Raw genomic sequence first — 24,893 nt, forward strand, 5'->3', positions numbered from 1 at the left:
GCTAATAAACAACAAAGACTGCTTTGTCAGTAGCTAATTAACAACCAAGACTGCTTTGTCAGTAGTTAATAAACAACAAAGACTACTGACAAAAAGACTGCTTTGTCAGTAGCCAATTAACAACCAAGACTGTTTTGTCAGTAGCTAATTAACAACCAAGACTGTTTTGTCAGTAGCTTATAAACAACCAAGACTGTTCTGTCAGTAGCCAATTAACAAACAAGACTGCTTTGTCAGTAGCTAATAAACAACAAAGACTGCTTTGTCAGTAGCTAATAAACAACAAAAACTACTTTGTCAGTAGCTAATAAACAACAAAGACTGCTTTGTCAGTAGCTAATAAACAACAAAGTCTACTTTGTCAGTAGCTAATAAACAACAAAGACTGCTTTGTCAGTAGCTAATAAACAACAAAGACTACTTTGTCAGTAGCTAATAAACAACAAAGACTGCTTTGTCAGTAGCTAATTAACAACAAAGACTGCTTTGTCAGTAGCTAATAAACAACAAAGACTGCTTTGTCAGTAGCTAATAAACAACAAAGACTACTTTGTCAGTAGCTAATAAACAACAGACTACTTTGTCAGTAGCTAATAAACAACAAAGACTGCTTTGTCAGTAGCCAATTAACAACAAAGACTACTTTGTCAGTAGCCAATAAACAACAAAGACTACTTTGTCAGTAGCCAATAAACAACAAAGACTGCTTTGTCAGTAGCTAATAAACAACAAAGACTACTTTGTCAGTAGCTAATAAACAACAAAGACTGCTTTGTCAGTAACTAATAAACAACTAAGACTGCTTTGTCAGTAGCTAATAAACAACAAAGACTGCTTTGTCAGTAGCTAATTAACAACCAAGACTACTTTGTCAGTAGTTAATTCACAACAAAGACTGCTTTGTCAGTCGCTAATAAACAACAAAGACTACTTTGTCAGTAGTTAATTTACAAACAAGACTGCTTTGTCAGTAGTTAATTCACAACAAAGACTGCTTTGTCAGTAGCTTATAAACAACAAAGACTACTTTGTCAGTAGCTAATTAACAACCAAGACTGTTTTGTCAGTAGCTAATTAACAACCAAGACTTCTTTGTCAGTAGCTAATTAACAACCAAGACTGTTTTGTCAGTAGCTAATTAACAACCAAGACTGTTTTGTCAGTAGCTAATTAACAACCAAGACTACTTTGTCAGTAGCTAATTAACAACAAAGACTGCTTTGTCAGTAGTTAATTCACAACAAAGACTGCTTTGTCAGTAGCTAATAAACAACAAAGACTACTTTGTCAGTAGTTAATTTACAAACAAGACTACTTTGTCAGTAGTTAATTAACAAATAAGACTGTTTTGTCAGTAGTTAATTTACAAACAAGACTGCTTTGTCAGTAGTTAATTAACAAACAAGACTGCTTTGTCAGTAGTTAACAAACAAGACTGCTTTGTCAGTAGTTGATTAACAAACAAGACTGCTTTGTCAGTAGTTAATTAACAAACAAGACTGCTTTGTCAGTAGTTAACAAACAAGACTGCTTTGTCAGTAGTTGATTAACAAACAAGAGTGCTTTGTCAGTAGTTAATTAACAAACAAGACTGCTTTGTCAGTAGTTAATTAACAAACAAGACTGCTTTGTCAGTAGTTAACAAACAAGACTGCTTTGTCAGTAGTTAACAAACAAGACTGCTTTGTCAGTAGTTTATTAACAAACAAGACTGCTTTGTCAGTAGTTAATTAACAAACAAGACTGCTTTGTCAGTAGTTAACAAACAAGACTGCTTTGTCAGTAGTTGATTAACAAACAAGAGTGCTTTGTCAGTAGTTAATTAACAAAACAAGACTGCTTTGTCAGTAGTTAATTAACAAACAAGACTGCTTTGTCAGTAGTTAATTAACAAACAAGACTGCTTTGTCAGTAGTTAATTAACAAACAAGACTGCTTTGTCAGTAGCTAATTAACAACCAAGACTGTTTTGTCAGTAGCTAATTAACAACCAAGACTACTTTGTCAGTAGTTAATTAACAACAAAGACTGCTTTGTCAGTAGTTAATTAACAACAAAGCCTGCCTTGTCAGTAGCCAATTAACAACAAAGACTACTGACAAAAAGACTGCTTTGTCAGTAGCCAATTAACCACAAAGACTACTTTGTCAGTAGCCAATTAACCACAAAGACTACTTTGTCAGTAGCCAATTAACAACAAAGACTACTTTGTCAGTAGCTAATTAACATGCAAGACTGCTTTGTCAGTAGCCAATTAACAACAAAGACTACTTTGTCAGTAGCTAATTAACAAACAAGACTGTTTTGTCAGTAGCCAATTAACAACAAAGACTACTTTGTCAGTAGCTAATTAACATGCAAGACTGCTTTGTCTGTGCTGACAAGACAGGTTCCCTTGAAATGTGATTTTCAGCATTACTGTATTTTCTAACTCTTGTTTTAATGTGAATATTAGGGATTTAAATACACTTTTTAATACTGTTAAGCTGTTTGAACACTTACAACTTTCACGATTTTCAAAGGAACATTTTATTATTTTTACAGCATTAATAAAATAATTTAATTCAAACCTCTGTTGCTCGGGAACTGCGAAATTCCTAAAAAAAAAGAACTTTTTGGAGGACTGGACAACTAACCTTACAAAACAAAGGACTTCACAAAACTTGATGTATAATCATCTTCAATTTATTCATGAGTACTCGTATAATTCACCTGGATAGCAAATATTTAAAAGTATAATTAGTATAAATCAACTATATAACAATAAACAAATATCTCTATAGCTCTAGTTTAGACTTGATAATAACAATGACTTATGTATATAATTCTTTCTGTTTAATAATGTATAAACAACCAAAAATAAATTCAAAAGAATACAATTTAAAATCATAATTTGTACATGTCAAAATTTAAAGATGTTTGAAAACAATAACAACACAAACAACCATCAGTATCAGTAATTTATAAATGTTTGAAGGCAATAATTAACACTAAACAAACACCAGTATTTTCAATAACACAAACCCATCATCAGAAAGTTAGTGCTTCTTCCGTAAAATAAGGATTCATTTAAATATTAACTTTAAATTAAACTACTAACACCACAAGACAGATAAGATATTACCATGTAATAAAGTAACAAAACTTACCAGGATTAATTAATGAATTCCATATGCCATGAAGGAATTTATAAATTGTGCTTTTACTCAAGTCAAAATAAATTTCATCAAATAATCTGACTTCTACGTTTATAATTGAAGGTCAAAACATTATTTTGTCAAGCAATTCTTTGTACTTTTAGATATTTATATAGGCCTAAGTACAGATTATCTACATGCAAAAGATGAAACTTAAAAATCTGGTAAATTTTCAGACAGCAGCTTATCAAAAAGACAGTTTCAGATTTTTTCTTTAAATCTTTTATGCAACAAGATGCTGGGCCGTTCAAATTAACATCAATGGTAAATAACATCCATGGTAAATGAAATCTTCGTAAAGGGAGCTAACTTTTGCAAAACCCCACAACATGGAGGAATTTTGTATATAAATGGCAAGTTTCCAACTGGGGACATGAGGTCAGCTGTGAATTGTGAATACATTGATTACATAATAGAGACCAGAGATATAATTATAGGATTAGTACATCTACCTCAAAAAATGTCTATATGTTTTAGTATATCCAACAACATGTAAAACTCATTATTTATACATTGTAGACCTGATTTTACACATGATATAATATTCATATACATTTGTCCATACTGTGCAGTAGTTTTAATTCTTCAACTGTGCAACAATTTTAATTCATCAGATGTAAATTTTCACATGAGAAAGTTTAACAGTAGATTAAATATCAAACTGCTGTAGAACAGGGAGGTACAGACTGTATGTGATCACATTAAATTTCAAGACATCTAAATTCTCAATAACAAGTCCCTGGAGACAGGTTGTAATCAGTAGTTACTTACAAACATTGTAGAGATAGAAGTGCTGCAATAACTATAAGTGCCAGTATTGATGTCTGCTTACAATACAAATTCCTTTCATTTCTGCTACTTTTTAGTTGGAATGTAAAATTACCAAAAGGACCAAAAAACCTTTTATCAATTAATGAAAGTAATTTTTGGCTTTTCATAACTAATGTATATATATCTGGAGGCGAAAAATGTCAGGTGGCAACACTGTACAACACGAAATGTTCAAGGGTTCTTTCTTCTTGGTTGTGATCTATTTGACTAGTTTGTGGGACTAGTATAAACTATATAAACTAATAGATTACAAGTCGTGATTTTTGGATTGAGAGGAAGACAGACTAGCAATAAGACAATAAAGTCACAGGCATATCAGAAAAAAGAGATTAATTAAAATACTTAATGATTGAATTAAACAGCCTAAAGTGTCAACCGTTATATTAAAGGAAAAAAATGACAGCTATGAAAAGACAGCGGACAAAATCCACGTAAAGAATGGACAGATGGCCAAATAAACAGATGGATGGAAAGGCTGATAATTACAGATTAATTAACAGATGAAGTATAATCAATGTAAAACTACATCATGCAGCAGTTTCACCCTAATTACAGAGCATCTATGCATCAATTTCGTTTATTACATATATGTACAGTTACATATTTCCTGGTGATGACACTGTTGTGTTCACACCGTGTTACTGTAAGCATACATATTCTAGTGGTAATCTTATTTTAATGCTTTTCACGCTGGTAGTATTCTGCTAAATTATGATTGCACTTTTTGCTCTTTCTATGAACTATTTCTATATAAAATAATTTTGGCGTGCCAGTTCATCATTGCACTAAAGTGATAAAATTGGGAATATGCTAAATATGAGTGAACCAAATAAAGTACATTTACAGTAATTCTCATGGTCCTATTATATACGAAGCTCGAAAATGTTATATAGACAGTATTATTGTCTACAGCATAGAGTGTGGGACAACCTTACTAAATCAATTAACAATACATCATATCCCAGTCAATGTCGGGTAACCCTTACAACCTTACTAAATTAATTAACAATACATCATATCTCGGTCAATGTCGGGTAACCCTTACAACCTTACTAAATTAATTAACAATACATCATATCTCAGTCAATCTCAAAGAGAAGTATATGTGTATATAGTTAAGTCCGTTTAATTATTTTTTTCTTTCGTAGTCTTTCTCTGCGTCATTTTTCTTCACAAGTAGGTATTCAGTCTTCCATACACAATTCTTCACCAGGTTTTCAATTTTTACCAAATTAAAATCATTGCTTCATATTACAACACATAACATTCTTGTAACTTTCTAATAAAAAAGTATCTAGGAATTGTTCCTTTCTGTGTCGCTGTGGCAAAGACTGTTCATTTAGTGAAGTTACACAGCTGGGTAAAAGTTTGGCCGATTAAGCCGTCAGAATCATCTGGTCAGGCTTCAGAAGACATGCTGTATTGATTTTCTCAACTGTTGCTGGTGCAGCTGAAAAAAACAAACAAATTCAAACTGAACTTATATTCTACTGAAATTCTCTGTCATGAGTTTTGAGGAGGTTGAAAGTATGTTGTATAAACTCTGGCTCTGGGAACTGAAGATCAGTCAAATCAAATTTCATGAGATAAGAGTATTTTCTGTTATAGTTTGAACAGACTTGTTAACGATTTGGAAAATCATCTGTTCTAGCTCGCCTCAAGGACACTAGGTAGTTAAGAAGCAGGGAGACTTTCTGTTTTAATCTACAAACCAAGAATATTTTGTCGTAACCTTCACAACACTCAAAAATTCATTAAATATTTTCAGCACTAATCTGAAAGGTTAAGTAAGTCATCAGAGGTTCTGACAGTAGTAAAATATTTAGAGGAGACTTACAGAGTGGGAAGAATGTATTCTGTCCAATTTCTGCTCTTGCAGCTTCTGCTGCATGCTTGAGGGCAAACAGGGCTGAACAGCTCATACAGAGGGGAGGCTCGCCGCTCGCTGGGGAGAGAAAAATATAAATCCTTCATCTTAAATAATATTCAATTAGTGTTTTTTTTTATAATCAACTATGCTGATTTACTAATGAAACTGTTATGAATAAAAGAATTTAGTGGTATAGAACCAACCTTTTGACCTGAGAATCCCTACTGGGTTAGGAGCGTTCTTCAGTAAGTGTACCCTGAAGTCTATTGGGATATCCTTGCCAAGGGGAGGTTTGTACTCCTGAAACAGAAAACGTTTATTAATTCTTCAACATATGATGTTGCAACTAAGACCCAAGTTATACTGAATGGACTCCAGATTTGGTCATTGAGAAATATCACCACATCAACCAACGACTCATGTTTTATACCGATATCAATTATGTCGTCCAGTTTGATACACATGTATATACCATATTTTTCCACAAATATTGTCCCTTTCATATTCTTCAGAATAATCAAATTCAAAAATAGTAAGCTAAAAATGGTTCACAAATGAGCCCATCCCCAACTTTAATACTATACTTGGGATGTGGGGTTATATTTTCTCCTTTTATGTTTTGATAAGACAGTAATTTGAGTGCTATAACTTGTGAATTACTGTGCAATCAATCTAAAAAGAAAGCTCTCTATGCAATGACCAGGAAATAGTAAGTGACCTTGACTTTAGTGTCATAACTATTGAGGTTTGGATTTTGGGTGAAGGTGTAGGCTTTGTATAAGGACAGAGGTTTGATATTATCTACAGGATTAGGACAGAGGTTTGGTATTATCTACAGGATTAGGACAGAGGTTTGGTATTATATACAGGATAAGGACAGAGGTTTGGTATTATCTGCAGGATTAGGATGGAGGTTTGATATTATCTACAGGATTAGGACGGAGGTTTTGTATTATCTACAGGGTTAGGACAGGGTATTATCTACAGGGTTAGGACAGAAGTTTAGTATTATCTACAGGATTAGGACAGAGGTTTTGTATTATCTACAGGGTTAGGACAGAAGTTTGGTATTATCTACAGGGTTAGGACAGGGTATTATCTACAGGGTTAGGACAGGGTATTATATACAGGGTTAGGACAGGGTATCATCTACAGGGTTAGGACAGAAGTTTGGTATTATCTACAGGATTAGGACAGAGGTTTGGTATCATCTACAGGGTTAGGACAGAAGTTTGGTATTATCTACAGGGTTAGGACAGAAGTTTGGTATTATCTACAGGATTAGGACAGAAGTTTGGTATTATCCTCAGGGTTAGGACAGGGTATTATCTACAGGGTTAGGGCAGAGGTTTGGTGTTATCTACAGGATTAGGACAGAAGTTTGGTATTATCCTCATGGTTAGGACAGAGGTTTGGTATTATCTACAGGATTAGAATGAAGGTTTGATATTATCTACAGAGTTAGGACAGGGTATCATATTCAGGGTTAGGACAGGGTATCATATTTAGGGTTAGGACAGGGTATTATCTTCAGGGTTAGGACAGGGTATCATCTACGGGTTAGGACAGGGTATCATATTCAGGGTTAGGACAGGGTATCATCTACAGGGTTAGGACAGAAGTTTGGTATTATCCTCAGGGTTAGGACAGGGTATTATCTACAGGGTTAGGACAGAAGTTTGGTATTATCCTCAGGGTTAGGACAGGGTATTATCTACAGGGTTAGGACAGAAGTTTGGTATTATCCTCATGGTTAGGACAGAGGTTTGGTATTATCTACAGGATTAAGATGAAGGTTTGATATTATCTACAGAGTTAGGACAGGGTATCATATTCAGGGTTAGGACAGGGTAACATATTCAAGGTTAGGACAGGGTATCATATTCAGGGTAAGGACAGGGTATTATCTACAGGGTTAGGACAGGGTATTATCTTCAGGGTTAGGACAGGGTATCATCTACAGGGTTAGGACAGGGTATTATCTACAGGGTTAGGACAGGGTATTATCTACAGGGTTAGGACAGGGCATTATCTACAGGGTTAGGACAGGGTATTATCTACAGGGTTAGGACAGGGTATCATCTACAGGGTTAGGACAAAAGTTGTGTATCATCTTCAGGGTTAGGACAGAAGTTGTGTATCATCTTCAGGTTAGGACAGGGTATCATCTACAGGGTTAGGACAGAAGTTGTGTATCATCTTCAGGTTAGGACAGGGTATCATCTACAGGGTTAGGACAGGGTATTATCTACAGGGTTAGGACAGAGGTTTGGTATAATACTCAGGGTTAGGACAGGGTATTATCTTCAGGGTTAGGACAGGGTATTATCTACAGGGTTAGGGCAGGGTATTATCTACAGGGTTAGGACAGGGTATTATCTACAGGGTTAGGACAGGGTATTATCTACAGGGTTAGGACAGGGTATTATCTTCAGGCTTAGGACAGGGTATTATCTGCAGGGTTAGGACAGGGTATTATCTGCAGGGTTAGGACAGGATATTATCTACAGGGTTAGGACAGGGTATTATCTACAGGATTAGGATGAAGGTTTGATATTATCTACAGGATTAGGACAGAGGTTTGGTATTATCCACAGAATTAGGACAGAAGTTGTGTATCATCTTCAGGGTTAGGACAGGGTATTATCTACAGGGTTAGGACAGGGTATTTTCTTCAGGGTTAGGACAGGGTATTATCTACAGGGTTAGGACAGGGTATTATCTACAGGGTTAGGACAGGGTATTATCTACAGGGTTAGGACAGGGTATCATCTACAGGGTTCTTTACCCAAGTACTGTTGGTGAGGAGGGCTCCTGTTGCAGGGTCATTCTTCAGCTCCTCTGTAAGCCAGTACCCCAGTCCCATCACAAAGGCCCCTTCCACTTGTCCTATGTCTATCTCAGGGTTCAGGCTACAAAAACAAACAAATGAGATTATCAAAAGACATATCAATGTTATCTTTGACATTTTATTATACTGTAGATTAAAACAACTCACTTTAAGAGTGTGGCAATATCTGCAGCTACATTCTGCGTTTGTTCTGATGCTCCTAAGGGATAAAGACAAAAGATCTTTGGGGGTTCTTTGCACCCAACTTCGAAGTTGCTTGGCACCCATCATTTTATGATAAAATTGGTTCTATATTTCGAAATTTTCTGTTGTTTTTGTCCTAATTCAATTTAAATTTTTGTGTTTCAATGAATTCAAAAATTTATCATGCCCAACTTAGAACCAATTGGACGCAGAATGTAGCTGCAGATACGAAATTTTGGAAAGAACCATAACAAAGTTTATGAGAAATGTAGACAGAGAATTTCATCTGTCAAAATTCAAAATGGCTGCCTGTCAGCTATGTGATTCCATCAGTCAAAACATTCAACAAACACAACACATTACAGGGGACTATGAGGAACCTAAATATGAACTTTGAAAAAGATCCTTTTCATACTTCTCAAGAAATAGCAATAACAAGGATTAGCTATAGATGGGCAGAAGGACAAATGACAGTGTACAGATAAAGGATGATCTTACCATTTTAGACCTTTAGACTATCATCTAAATTAATTAATTTCCTATCACTATCATCCACATAATTTTAGTAACAATGGCCTAACAGGTATTACAAAGCAAGGCTACTGGTCAGCCATACCTTTCTCCACAGTCATAAAGCAGGTCCACCCGTGATATCTGGTACTGTCCAGTCAAAATGTCCAGCTCCACCTCAGAGCAGGTCACTCCATAACTGAAGTAGTTTATAACATCACCTTTGGGCACTGTTGGTGATGTCCTAAAAAGTTAAGTTCATCAAGATATATTTCCAGGAATACAAGTCTGTTCTCTATTTTTTTCTAACAAACAGTTTGCCAACAAAGTTTAGTGAACTACTGTTTCAGGACATTGATGAGTTAAACTGACTAGTATCTAACTGTGATGTGACTAACTGGTACAGTATCTAGCTGTGATGTGACTAACTTGTATCTAGTTGTAATGTGACTAACTGGTATGGTATCTAGTTGTGATGTGACTAACTGGTACAGTATCTAGTTGTGATGTGACTAACTGGTACAGTATCTAGTTGTGATGTGACTAACTGGTACAGTATCTAGTTGTGATGTGACTAACTGGTACAGTATCTAGCTGTGATGTGACTAACTGGTACATTATCTAGTTGTAATGTGACTAACTGGTATGGTATCTAGTTGTGATGTGACTAACTGGTACAGTATCTAGTTGTGATGTGACTAACTGGTACAGTATCTAGTTGTGATGTGACTAACTGGTACAGTATCTAGTTGTGATGGGACTAACTGGTACATTATCTAGTTGTGATGTGACTAACTGGTACAGTATCTAGTTGTGATGTGACTAACTGTTACACTATCTAGTTGTAATGTGACTAACTGGTACAGTATCTAGTTTTTACAGGTATCTGGTTTTGACGTGACTTACTGGTATCTGGCGGTGAGGTTAATACCATCAAGCCCACACTGTTTAATCAAATCTTTCCACTTTGGGTTTGACATTTTGGCTCTGACAGGTGCAATTCTGGCCAGCAATTTGTCACAGCATTTGATAATCCCCTAATAAAACAATGACAGTATATTCAGTTTGTACATCAGGCACAATTCTTTGATATAGTAATGTCACCTACTTATATCTTACATGACTACATACTGCAAATAAGATTAGATTTAAAACCATGATACAATATATATACCTACATTAAATTAGAGAAGCTTTCGTACAAAAATAATCACATTTGTACAATTTGACCCCCGAGATACAGTACCTCAATTGTCATAGTCACTACATCTCTTTATATATAACACATGACTCTGGTCACATGACACCGACAACAGACACAGACACAGTATCTCATACATAACACCTGTCTCTAGTCACATGACACTGACAACTGACACACAGACACAGTATCTCATACATAACACCTGTCTCTAGTCACATGACACTGACAACTGACACACAGACACAGTATCTCATACATAACACCTGTCTCTAGTCACATGACACTGACAACTGACACACAGACACACAGTATCTCATACATAACACCTGTCTCTAGTCACATGACACTGACAACTGACACAGACACAGTATCTCATACATAACACCTGTCTCTAGTCACATGACACTGACACACACAGACACACAGTATCTCATACATAACACCTGTCTCTAGTCACATGACACTGACAACTGACACACAGACACAGTATCTCATACATAACACCTGTCTCTAGTCACATGACACTGACAACTGACACACACAGACACAGTATCTCATACATAACACCTGTCTCTAGTCACATGACACTGACACACACAGACACAGTATTTCATACATAACACCTGTCTCTAGTCACATGACACTGACAACTGACACAGACACAGTATCTCATACATAACACCTGTCTCTAGTCACATGACACTGACAACTGACACACAGACTCAGTATCTCATACATAACACCTGTCTCTAGTCACATGACACTGACAACTGACACACAGACACACAGTATCTCATACATAACACCTGTCTCTAGTCACATGACACTGACAACTGACACAGACACAGTATCTCATACATAACACCTGTCTCTAGTCACATGACACTGACACACACAGACACACAGTATCTCATACATAACACCTGTCTCTAGTCACATGACACTGACAACTGACACACAGACACAGTATCTCATACATAACACCTGTCTCTAGTCACATGACACTGACAACTGACACACAGACACAGTATCTCATACATAACACCTGTCTCTAGTCACATGACACTGACAACTGACACACAGACACACAGTATCTCATACATAACACCTGTCTCTAGTCACATGACACTGACAACTGACACAGACACAGTATCTCATACATAACACCTGTCTCTAGTCACATGACACTGACACACACAGACACACAGTATCTCATACATAACACCTGTCTCTAGTCACATGACACTGACACACACAGACACAGTATCTCATACATAACACCTGTCTCTAGGCACATGACACTGACACACACAGACACAGTATCTCATACATAACACCTGTCTCTAGTCACATGACACTGACACACACAGACACAGTATCTCATATATAACACCTGTCTCTAGTCACATGACACTGACACACACAGACACAGTATTTCATACATAACACCTGTCTCTAGGCACATGACACTGACACACACAGACACAGTATTTCATACATAACACCTGTCTCTAGGCACATGACACTGACACACACAGACACAGTATCTCATACATAACACCTGTCTCTAGTCACATGACACTGACACACACAGACACACAGTATCTCATACATAACACCTGTCTCTAGTCACATGACACTGACACACACAGACACAGTATCTCATACATAACACCTGTCTCTAGTCACATGACACTGACACACACAGACACAGTATTTCATACATAACACCTGTCTCTAGTCACATGACACTGACAACTGACACAGACACAGTATCTCATACATAACACCTGTCTCTAGTCACATGACACTGACAACTGACACAGTATCTCATACATAACACCTGTCTCTAGTCACATGACACTGACACACACAGACACAGTATCTCATACATAACACCTGTCTCTAGTCACATGACATTGACACACACACACACACAGTATCTCATACATAACACCTGTCTCTAGTCACATGACACTGACACACACAGACACAGTATCTCATAGATAACACCTGTCTCTAGGCACATGACACTGACACACACAGACACAGTATCTCATACATAACACCTGTCTCTAGTCACATGACACTGACACACACAGACACAGTATCTCATACATAACACCTGTCTCTAGTCAAATGACACTGACACACACAGACACAGTATCTCATACATACCACCTGTCTCTAGTCACATGACACTGACACACACAGACACAGTATCTCATACATAACACCTGTCTCTAGTCACATGTCACTGACAACTGACACAGACACAGTATCTCATACATAACACCTGTCTCTAGTCACATGACACTGACACACACAGACACACAGTATCTCATACATAACACCTGTCTCTAGTCACATGACACTGACAACTGACACACAGACACAGTATCTCATACATAACACCTGTCTCTAGTCACATGACACTGACAACTGACACACAGACACAGTATCTCATACATAACACCTGTCTCTAGTCACATGACACTGACAACTGACACACAGACACACAGTATCTCATACATAACACCTGTCTCTAGTCACATGACACTGACAACTGACACAGACACAGTATCTCATACATAACACCTGTCTCTAGTCACATGACACTGACACACACAGACACACAGTATCTCATACATAACACCTGTCTCTAGTCACATGACACTGACACACACAGACACAGTATCTCATACATAACACCTGTCTCTAGTCACATGACACTGACAACTGACACACAGACACACAGTATCTCATACATAACACCTGTCTCTAGTCACATGACACTGACAACTGACACAGACACAGTATCTCATACATAACACCTGTCTCTAGTCACATGACACTGACACACACAGACACACAGTATCTCATACATAACACCTGTCTCTAGTCACATGACACTGACAACTGACACACAGACACAGTATCTCATACATAACACCTGTCTCTAGTCACATGACACTGACAACTGACACACAGACACAGTATCTCATACATAACACCTGTCTCTAGTCACATGACACTGACAACTGACACACAGACACACAGTATCTCATACATAACACCTGTCTCTAGTCACATGACACTGACAACTGACACAGACACAGTATCTCATACATAACACCTGTCTCTAGTCACATGACACTGACACACACAGACACACAGTATCTCATACATAACACCTGTCTCTAGTCACATGACACTGACACACACAGACACAGTATCTCATACATAACACCTGTCTCTAGGCACATGACACTGACACACACAGACACAGTATCTCATACATAACACCTGTCTCTAGTCACATGACACTGACACACACAGACACAGTATCTCATATATAACACCTGTCTCTAGTCACATGACACTGACACACACAGACACAGTATTTCATACATAACACCTGTCTCTAGGCACATGACACTGACACACACAGACACAGTATTTCATACATAACACCTGTCTCTAGGCACATGACACTGACACACACAGACACAGTATCTCATACATAACACCTGTCTCTAGTCACATGACACTGACACACACAGACACACAGTATCTCATACATAACACCTGTCTCTAGTCACATGACACTGACACACACAGACACAGTATCTCATACATAACACCTGTCTCTAGTCACATGACACTGACACACACAGACACAGTATTTCATACATAACACCTGTCTCTAGTCACATGACACTGACAACTGACACAGACACAGTATCTCATACATAACACCTGTCTCTAGTCACATGACACTGACAACTGACACAGTATCTCATACATAACACCTGTCTCTAGTCACATGACACTGACACACACAGACACAGTATCTCATACATAACACCTGTCTCTAGTCACATGACATTGACACACACACACACACAGTATCTCATACATAACACCTGTCTCTAGTCACATGACACTGACACACACAGACACAGTATCTCATACATAACACCTGTCTCTAGTCAAATGACACTGACACACACAGACACAGTATCTCATACATACCACCTGTCTCTAGTCACATGACACTGACACACACAGACACAGTATCTCATACATAACACCTGTCTCTAGTCACATGTCACTGACAACTGACACAGACACAGTATCTCATACATAACACCTGTCTCTAGTCACATGACACTGACACACACAGACACACAGTATCTCATACATAACACCTGTCTCTAGTCACATGACACTGACAACTGACACACAGACACAGTATCTCATACATAACACCTGTCTCTAGTCACATGACACTGACAACTGACACACAGACACAGTATCTCATACATAACACCTGTCTCTAGTCACATGACACTGACAACTGACACACAGACACACAGTATCTCATACATAACACCTGTCTCTAGTCACATGACACTGACAACTGACACAGACACAGTATCTCATACATAACACCTGTCTCTAGTCACATGACACTGACACACACAGACACACAGTATCTCATACATAACACCTGTCTCTAGTCACATGACACTGACACACACAGACACAGTATCTCATACATAACACCTGTCTCTAGGCACATGACACTGACACACACAGACACAGTATCTCATACATAACACCTGTCTCTAGTCACATGACACTGACACACACAGACACAGTATCTCATACATAACACCTGTCTCTAGTCACATGACACTGACACACACAGACACAGTATTTCATACATAACACCTGTCTCTAGGCACATGACACTGACACACACAGACACAGTATTTCATACATAACACCTGTCTCTAGGCACATGACACTGACACACACAGACACAGTATCTCATACATAACACCTGTCTCTAGTCACATGACACTGACACACACAGACACACAGTATCTCATACATAACACCTGTCTCTAGTCACATGACACTGACACACACAGACACAGTATCTCATACATAACACCTGTCTCTAGTCACATGACACTGACACACACAGACACAGTATTTCATACATAACACCTGTCTCTAGTCACATGACACTGACAACTGACACAGACACAGTATCTCATACATAACACCTGTCTCTAGTCACATGACACTGACAACTGACACAGTATCTCATACATAACACCTGTCTCTAGTCACATGACACTGACACACACAGACACAGTATCTCATACATAACACCTGTCTCTAGTCACATGACATTGACACACACACACACACAGTATCTCATACATAACACCTGTCTCTAGTCACATGACACTGACACACACAGACACAGTATCTCATAGATAACACCTGTCTCTAGGCACATGACACTGACACACACAGACACAGTATCTCATACATAACACCTGTCTCTAGTCACATGACACTGACACACACAGACACAGTATCTCATACATAACACCTGTCTCTAGTCAAATGACACTGACACACACAGACACAGTATCTCATACATACCACCTGTCTCTAGTCACATGACACTGACACACACAGACACAGTATCTCATACATAACACCTGTCTCTAGTCACATGACACTGACAACTGATACACACACAGATACAGTATCTCAACTGTCATAGTCCCTACATCATGTATATAACACTTTATTCTATTGGCTATCTCTAGTCGTTTCTATTGGTTGTTTACCAGACAGCAGATTTCAGAGGTGATGCTGCCCCCAGTGGTGATACTGTTGGCGTTGACGACAGTGTTATTGGCTACCACTCTAATCATATCTACAGGGATCCCCAGCTTGTAGGCACAGACTTGGATTGTCTACAAATAGAAAACAAGTTAATAAATATTATTTCTCCTCAAGCTTATTTATACCTCTCAACAAGTTGATAAACAATATTTCTCTTCAAGCTTAGTTAGACCTCTAAACAAGTTGATCAATAGTATTTTTCTACAAGCTTAGTTAAAAATCTTAGCAAATTGATAAAAAGTTGGCCCTGCAGGCAGGCCTAGGGCATAAGAGTGGTATGTGTTTCCCCAATTGCATTATCGTAAGAAGCCACTAAAATTGGAATCTTATAATAAGTCCTCTTTTTTAACAACTTTCTTCTTCCTTATGTTTCCCTTGACAATGCCTCACTTTAGGCCTTAAGTTGAGTCACTCTCTACGATAGTGTTAAAATCCTGACCACAACCCACGTCTCTCTACGATAGTGATAAAATCCTGACTACACTCCACGTCTCCCTACCTTAGTGTTGATACCCTGACCACACTCAACGTCTCCCTACCTTAGTGTTGATACCCTGACCACACCCCACGTCTCCCTACCTTAGTGTTGACACCCTGACCACACTCGATGTCTCCCTACCTTAGTGTTGATACCCTGACCACACCCCACGTCTAACTACCTTAGTGTTGATACCCTGACCACACTCGATGTCTCCCTACCTTAGTGTTGACACCCTGACCACACTCCACGTCTCCCTACCTTAGTGTTGATACCCTGACCACACCCCACGTCTCCCTACCTTAGTGTTGACACCCTGACCACACCCCACGTCTAACTACCTTAGTGTTGATACCCTGACCACACTCCACGTCTCCCTACCTTAGTGTTGACACCCTGACCACACTCCACGTCTCCCTACCTTAGTGTTGATACCCTGACCACACTCTGTCTCCCTACCTTAGTGTTGATACCCTGACCACACTCCACGACTCCCTACCTTAGTGTTGATACCCTGACCACACTCCACGTCTCCCTACCTTAGTGTTGATACCCTGACCACACCCCACATCTCCCTACCTTAGTGTTGACACCCTGACCACACTCCACGTCTCCCTACCTTAGTGTTGATACCCTGACCACACTCCACGTCTCCCTACCTTAGTGTTGATACCCTGACCACACCCCACGTCTCCCTACCTTAGTGTTGATACCCTGACCACACCCCACGTCTCCCTACCTTAGTGTTGATACCCTGACCACACTCCACGTCTCCCTACCTTAGTGTTGATACCCTGACCACACCCCACGTCTCCCTACCTTAGTGTTGATACCCTGACCACACTCGACGTCTCCCTACCTTAGTGTTGATACCCTGACCACACTCCACGTCTCCCTACCTTAGTGTTGATACCCTGACCACACCCCACGTCTCCCTACCTTAGTGTTGACACCCTGACCACACTCCGTCTCCCTACCTTAGTGTTGATACCCTGACCACACCCCACGTCTCCCTACCCTAGTGTTGATACCCTGACCACACCCCACGTCTCCCTACCTTAGTGTTGATACCCTGACCACACTCCACGTCTCCCTACCTTAGTGTTGATACCCTGACCACACCCCACATCTCCCTACCTTAGTGTTGATACCCTGACCACACCCCACGTCTCCCTACCTTAGTGTTGATACCCTGACCACACCCCACGTCTCCCTACCTTAGTGTTGATACCCTGACCACACTCCACGTCTCCCTACCTTAGTGTTGACACCCTGACCACACTCCACGTCTCCCTACCTTAGTGTTGATACCCTGACCACACTCCACGTCTCCCTACCTTAGTGTTGATACCCTGACCACACTCGATGTCTCCCTACCTTAGTGTTGACACCCTGACCACACTCCACGTCTCCCTACCTTAGTGTTGATACCCTGACCACACCCCACATCTCCCTACCTTAGTGTTGACACCCTGACCACACTCCACGTCTCCCTACCTTAGTGTTGATACCCTGACCACACTCCACGTCTCCCTACCTTAGTGTTGATACCCTGACCACACCCCACGTCTCCCTACCTTAGTGTTGATACCCTGACCACACCCCACGTCTCCCTACCTTAGTGTTGATACCCTGACCACACTCCACGTCTCCCTACCTTAGTGTTGATACCCTGACCACACTCCACGTCTCCCTACCTTAGTGTTGATACCCTGACCACACTCCACGTCTCCCTACCTTAGTGTTGATACCCTGACCACACCCCACGTCTCCCTACCTTAGTGTTGATACCCTGACCACACTCGATGTCTCCCTACCTTAGTGTTGACACCCTGACCACACTCCACGTCTCCCTACCTTAGTGTTGATACCCTGACCACACTCCACGTCTCCCTACCTCAGTGTTGATACCCTGACCACACTCCACGTCTCCCTACCTTAGTGTTGATACCCTGACCACACTCCACGTCTCCCTACCTTAGTGTTGATACCCTGACCACACCCCACGTCTCCCTACCTTAGTGTTGACACCCTGACCACACCCCACGTCTCCCTACCTTAGTGTTGATACCCTGACCACACTCGATGTCTCCCTACCTTAGTGTTGATACCCTGACCACACTCCACGTCTCCCTACCTTAGTGTTGATACCCTGACCACACCCCACGTCTCCCTACCTTAGTGTTGACACCCTGACCACACTCCGTCTCCCTACCTTAGTGTTGATACCCTGACCACACCCCACGTCTCCCTACCCTAGTGTTGATACCCTGACCACACCCCACGTCTCCCTACCTTAGTGTTGATACCCTGACCACACCCCACGTCTCCCTACCTTAGTGTTGATACCCTGACCACACCCCACGTCTCCCTACCTTAGTGTTGATACCCTGACCACACTCCGTCTCCCTACCTTAGTGTTGATACCCTGACCACACCCCACGTCTCCCTACCTTAGTGTTGATACCCTGACCACACCCCACGTCTCCCTACCTTAGTGTTGATACCCTGACCACACCCCACGTCTCCCTACCTTAGTGTTGATACCCTGACCACACCCCACGTCTCCCTACCTTAGTGTTGATACCCTGACCACACTCCACGTCTCCCTACCTTAGTGTTGATACCCTGACCACACTCCACGTCTCCCTACCTTAGTGTTGATACCCTGACCACACTCCACGTCTCCCTACCTTAGTGTTGATACCCTGACCACACTCTGTCTCCCTACCTTAGTGTTGATACCCTGACCACACTCCACGTCTCCCTACCTTAGTGTTGATACCCTGACCACACTCCATGTCTCCCTACCTTAGTGTTGATACCCTGACCACACCCCACGTCTCCCTACCTTAGTGTTGATACCCTGACCACACTCGATGTCTCCCTACCTTAGTGTTGATACCCTGACCACACCCCACGTCTCCCTACCTTAGTGTTGATACCCTGACCACACCCCACGTCTCCCTACCTTAGTGTTGATACCCTGACCACACTCGACGTCTCCCTACCTTAGTGTTGATACCCTGACCACACCCCACGTCTCCCTACCTTAGTGTTGATACCCTGACCACACTCCACGTCTCCCTACCTTAGTGTTGATACCCTGACCACATTCGACGTCTCCCTACCTTAGTGTTGATACCCTGACCACACCCCACGTCTCCCTACCTTAGTGTTGATACCCTGACCACACTCCACGTCTCCCTACCTTAGTGTTGATACCCTGACCACACTCCACGTCTCCCTACCTTAGTGTTGATACCCTGACCACACTCCACATCTCCCTACCTTAGTGTTGATACCCTGACCACACTCCACGTCTCCCTACCTTAGTGTTGATACCCTGACCACACCCCACGTCTCCCTACCTTAGTGTTGATACCCTGACCACACTCCCATCTCCCTACCTTAGTGTTGATACCCTGACCACACCCCACGTCTCCCTACCTTAGTGTTGATACCCTGACCACACTCCACGTCTCCCTACCTTAGTGTTGATACCCTGACCACACTCGATGTCTCCCTACCTTAGTGTTGACACCCTGACCACACTCCACGTCTCCCTACCTTAGTGTTGATACCCTGACCACACTCTACGTCTCCCTACCTTAGTGTTGATACCCTGACCACACTCCACGTCTCCCTACCTTAGTGTTGATACCCTGACCACACCCCACGTCTCCCTACCTCAGTGTTGACACCCTGACCACACTCGATGCAGCCCTACCTTAGTGTTGACACCCTGACCACACTCGATGCCGCCCTACCTTAGTGTTGACACCCTGACCACACTCGATGCCGCCCTACCTTAGTGTTGACACCCTGACCACACTCGATGCCGCCATGATCAATGACGACACTTCCATCACCCTGATAGATGTCCACAAGGCAGTTGTAGTGTGCTCCTTCCCATGCAAGCTCAAACTTCAAAGGGACTACTGACAGTCCTTTCTTTCTCCAACGGTTGTTCTAGAAAGGTAAAACATGACTCTATGTAGACAGTGACTGACCTTTCTATAAGGGTAGGGGTTGGGGAATACATTTGTTAGGGCATAATAGGACAATTGTGAGATGCATTGGACATGCTTATTATTAGGTATAGGCTTATAATGTTGGATAAATAAAGCGTATAAATCGTAATAGATATTTTGTATTGACTTTTCTATGTGGTCATTATAAAAAATCTTGATAGCATGTGTATGTGTCACGGGTAGTTAATTTCTGCGGAGATAACAATTGGCCAAATACCTATGGTACAAACGTGACAACAGTTAACTATAAATAGACTTGGAGTAGCTTGTGGCCAACCCACATATCATATGACCATTGTATTCTGGCACACATCGACAGAATTTTATCACCCTGGTATAATTGCTTGCTCAGGAAGTACAGAGGAAAACAAGTCATACATCAATTCTGAATTACAGTATGGCTGAGGCTTAAATTATACAGTTAACAATTTAAATGTCAATAGTGATTTCAAGTCAAACAATACCTGATTAAACGCTGCTATACTTGTTTTCCTTTGTGTAACTTCAGCCATTGTCTCCAGCTCGGTCAGAAGGTTGGTGATGTTACAGTACAGTAAGGACTGCTTATATGGGGTGAGCTAGTAAATATAAATAAGATGTTACAGCGACTTCTGTTTGTACAGGGTGAGCTCGTTAATATAAATAAGATGTTACAGCGACTTCTGTTTGTACAGGGTGAGCTAGTAAATATACAGGGTATGTCACAGTACAGTAAGGACTGCTTATATGGGGTGAGCTAGTAAATATAAATAAGATGTTACAGTGACTTCTGTTTGTACAGGGTGAGCTAGTAAATATACAGGGTATGTTACAGTACAGCGACTTCTGTTTGTACAGGGTGAGCTCGTTAATATACAGGGTATGTTACAGTACAGCGACTTCTGTTTGTACAGGGTGAGCTCGTTAATATACAGGGTATGTCACAGTACAGTAAGGACTGCTTATATGGGGTGAGCTAGTAAATATAAATAAGATGTTACAGTGACCTCTGTTTGTACAGGGTGAGCTAGTAAATATACAGGGTATGTTACAGTACAGCGACTTCTGTTTGTACAGGGTGAGCTAGTAAATATAAATAAGATGTTACAGCGACTTCTGTTTGTACAGGGTGAGCTAGTAAATATAAATAAGATGTTACAGTGACTTCTGTTTGTACAGGGTGAGCTCGTTAATATACAGGGTATGTTACAGTACAGCGACTTCTGTTTGTACAGGGTGAGCTAGTAAATATACAGGGTATGTTACAGTACAGCGACTTCTGTTTGTACAGGGTGAGCTAGTTAATAAAAATAAGATGTTACGGTACAGTGACTTCTGTTTTTATGGGGTGAGCTAATAAATATACATGAGATGTTACAGTACAGCGACTTGTTTTTACGGGATGAGCTAATAAATATAAAGAAGATGTTACGGTACAGCGACTTCTGTTTGTATGGGGTGAGCTAACAAATATACAGGGTATGTTACAGTACAGCGACTTCTTTTTGTACGGGTGAGCTAGTAAATATACAGGAGATGTTACGGTTCAGCGACATCTGTTTGTACGGGGTGAGCTAATAAATATACAGGAGATGTTACAGTACAGCGACTTCTGTTTGTACGGGGTGAGCTAATAAATATACAGGGTATGTTACAGTACAGCGACTTCTGTTTGTACGGGTGAGCTAATAAATATAGAGGGTATGTTACAGTACAGCGACTTCTGTTTGTACGGGTGAGCTAGTAAATATACAGGGTATGTTACAGTACAGCGACTTCTGTTTGTACGGGTGAGCTAGTGAATATACAGGGTATGTCACAGAACAGTAAGGACTGCTTATATGGGGTGAGCTAGTAAATATAAATAAGATGTTACAGTGACTTCTGTTTGTACAGGGTGAGCTAGTAAATATACAGGGTATGTTACAGTACAGCGACTTCTGTTTGTACAGGGTGAGCTCGTTAATATACAGGGTATGTTACAGTACAGCGACTTCTGTTTGTACAGGGTGAGCTCGTTAATATACAGGGTATGTCACAGTACAGTAAGGACTGCTTATATGGGGTGAGCTAGTAAATATAAATAAGATGTTACAGTGACCTCTGTTTGTACAGGGTGAGCTAGTAAATATACAGGGTATGTTACAGTACAGCGACTTCTGTTTGTACAGGGTGAGCTAGTAAATATAAATAAGATGTTACAGCGACTTCTGTTTGTACAGGGTGAGCTAGTAAATATAAATAAGATGTTACAGTGACTTCTGTTTGTACAGGGTGAGCTCGTTAATATACAGGGTATGTTACAGTACAGCGACTTCTGTTTGTACAGGGTGAGCTAGTAAATATACAGGGTATGTTACAGTACAGCGACTTCTGTTTGTACAGGGTGAGCTAGTTAATAAAAATAAGATGTTACGGTACAGTGACTTCTGTTTTTATGGGGTGAGCTAATAAATATACATGAGATGTTACAGTACAGCGACTTGTTTTTACGGGATGAGCTAATAAATATAAAGAAGATGTTACGGTACAGCGACTTCTGTTTGTATGGGGTGAGCTAACAAATATACAGGGTATGTTACAGTACAGCGACTTCTTTTTGTACGGGTGAGCTAGTAAATATACAGGAGATGTTACGGTTCAGCGACATCTGTTTGTACGGGGTGAGCTAATAAATATACAGGAGATGTTACAGTACAGCGACTTCTGTTTGTACGGGGTGAGCTAATAAATATACAGGGTATGTTACAGTACAGCGACTTCTGTTTGTACGGGTGAGCTAATAAATATAGAGGGTATGTTACAGTACAGCGACTTCTGTTTGTACGGGTGAGCTAGTAAATATACAGGGTATGTTACAGTACAGCGACTTCTGTTTGTACGGGTGAGCTAGTGAATATACAGGGTATGTCACAGAACAGCGACTTCTGTTAGGGGTATGCTAGTAGAACACCTCACCTGGCCCTGTTGGTAGAGATTGACCCTTCTGACCTCAGTGGGGTCCAAATTCACAACTCTGGCTACATGTTCCATGATAGATTCCGTTATAAAGATGGAGGGGCAGGATCCTGGTGATCGGGCTGCTGTATTGAGTGGTGTGTTTGTCTTCAGCCCAATGGGAATGAGGTGCCAGTTCTGACAGTAGTAGGCTACAAATAGTAAGAAAAACCCTTAAGTGTACGGTGAAAACCATTTATATATGAATATTCAAAGGTCTGTATAACTTGTTGAAACCAACCCCTGTCTAATCCGGATACCTGTCTATTACAGTGTTGTTGTTTGGTCCAAGCATTTTCTCTTTTCACTTAGAGTAGTTAAAACCTGCACAATCTGAATCAATAAGATTTGCATCACCTTAAGAGTGTCAATCTGGCATGCTATAAATCTCACTTTTCGCTACAAAGTTAATATATAATTTTCTTCAACATCACAAACTAACAGCAATAACTTTTGGAAAAATAGTTGAATCAGATTTTTTTTTCAGGGAAACATTAATTTATGTCATGACAATGATACATGCTAAGAAATCAGTAAAAAAAAAAATAGGCAAAAGGAAACAGTAATTTGGTATTTTTTATTAAGTTTCCATGGTGACAGAAAAAATACCGAAAATGGAAGGTCCGCAATAGCAAAAGGCATAACTAGGGCACTAGTCTAATATATACAGAAATTTTCAAGGAGCTGCGTTGAACAGTTTTGGAGTTATAGCCCGGAAACAAAAGGAAACAGTAATTTGGTATTTTTGATTAAGTTTCCATGGTGACAGAAACAAGAGATCCCAGAGGGATCTTGGCGCCCACCATTGAATGATCTTCATAGGTTCCATGTCAGATTGATCTTTTCTCTACTTTTCCCTTCATTTTACTAATCTGTGCAAATTGAGACATCCCTCCAGTACTTTTCAAACAAGGGAATCCTAGCTATATAAGAAATTTGAGATTTAACGATAATGGCTGTTTGCTTGCCAGGTTGTTTTCAGGACAGACTGGTCCAAAAATGCAATACAAGGGACCAAGGGGAACCTACTTATGAAATTTGAGA

At 40.3% G+C, this 24,893-nt stretch overlaps 1 protein-coding gene across 1 annotated transcript in view; it reads right to left on the minus strand.

Annotated features, from left to right (window-relative positions):
* Positions 1–2,666: 2,666 nt before the first annotated feature.
* Positions 2,667–24,893, minus strand: part of LOC117335971 (xanthine dehydrogenase-like) — a 58,971-nt gene continuing 36,744 nt past the window's right edge. The window contains exons 25-34 of the mRNA XM_033896267.1: positions 23,811–24,001; positions 21,338–21,451; positions 20,650–20,811; positions 16,304–16,432; positions 10,349–10,479; positions 9,549–9,686; positions 8,687–8,810; positions 6,102–6,198; positions 5,866–5,973; positions 2,667–5,478 (exon numbers count right to left, since the gene is read on the minus strand). Coding sequence (XP_033752158.1) covers positions 5,405–5,478; positions 5,866–5,973; positions 6,102–6,198; positions 8,687–8,810; positions 9,549–9,686; positions 10,349–10,479; positions 16,304–16,432; positions 20,650–20,811; positions 21,338–21,451; positions 23,811–24,001 — 1,268 coding nt within the window. The 3' untranslated portion in view covers positions 2,667–5,404. The remainder of the gene's footprint in view (positions 5,479–5,865; positions 5,974–6,101; positions 6,199–8,686; positions 8,811–9,548; positions 9,687–10,348; positions 10,480–16,303; positions 16,433–20,649; positions 20,812–21,337; positions 21,452–23,810; positions 24,002–24,893) is intronic.

The sequence above is a fragment of the Pecten maximus genome, chromosome 10 (genome assembly GCF_902652985.1).
Source record: "Pecten maximus chromosome 10, xPecMax1.1, whole genome shotgun sequence".
NCBI classification, from domain to species: Eukaryota; Metazoa; Mollusca; class Bivalvia; order Pectinida; family Pectinidae; genus Pecten; species Pecten maximus.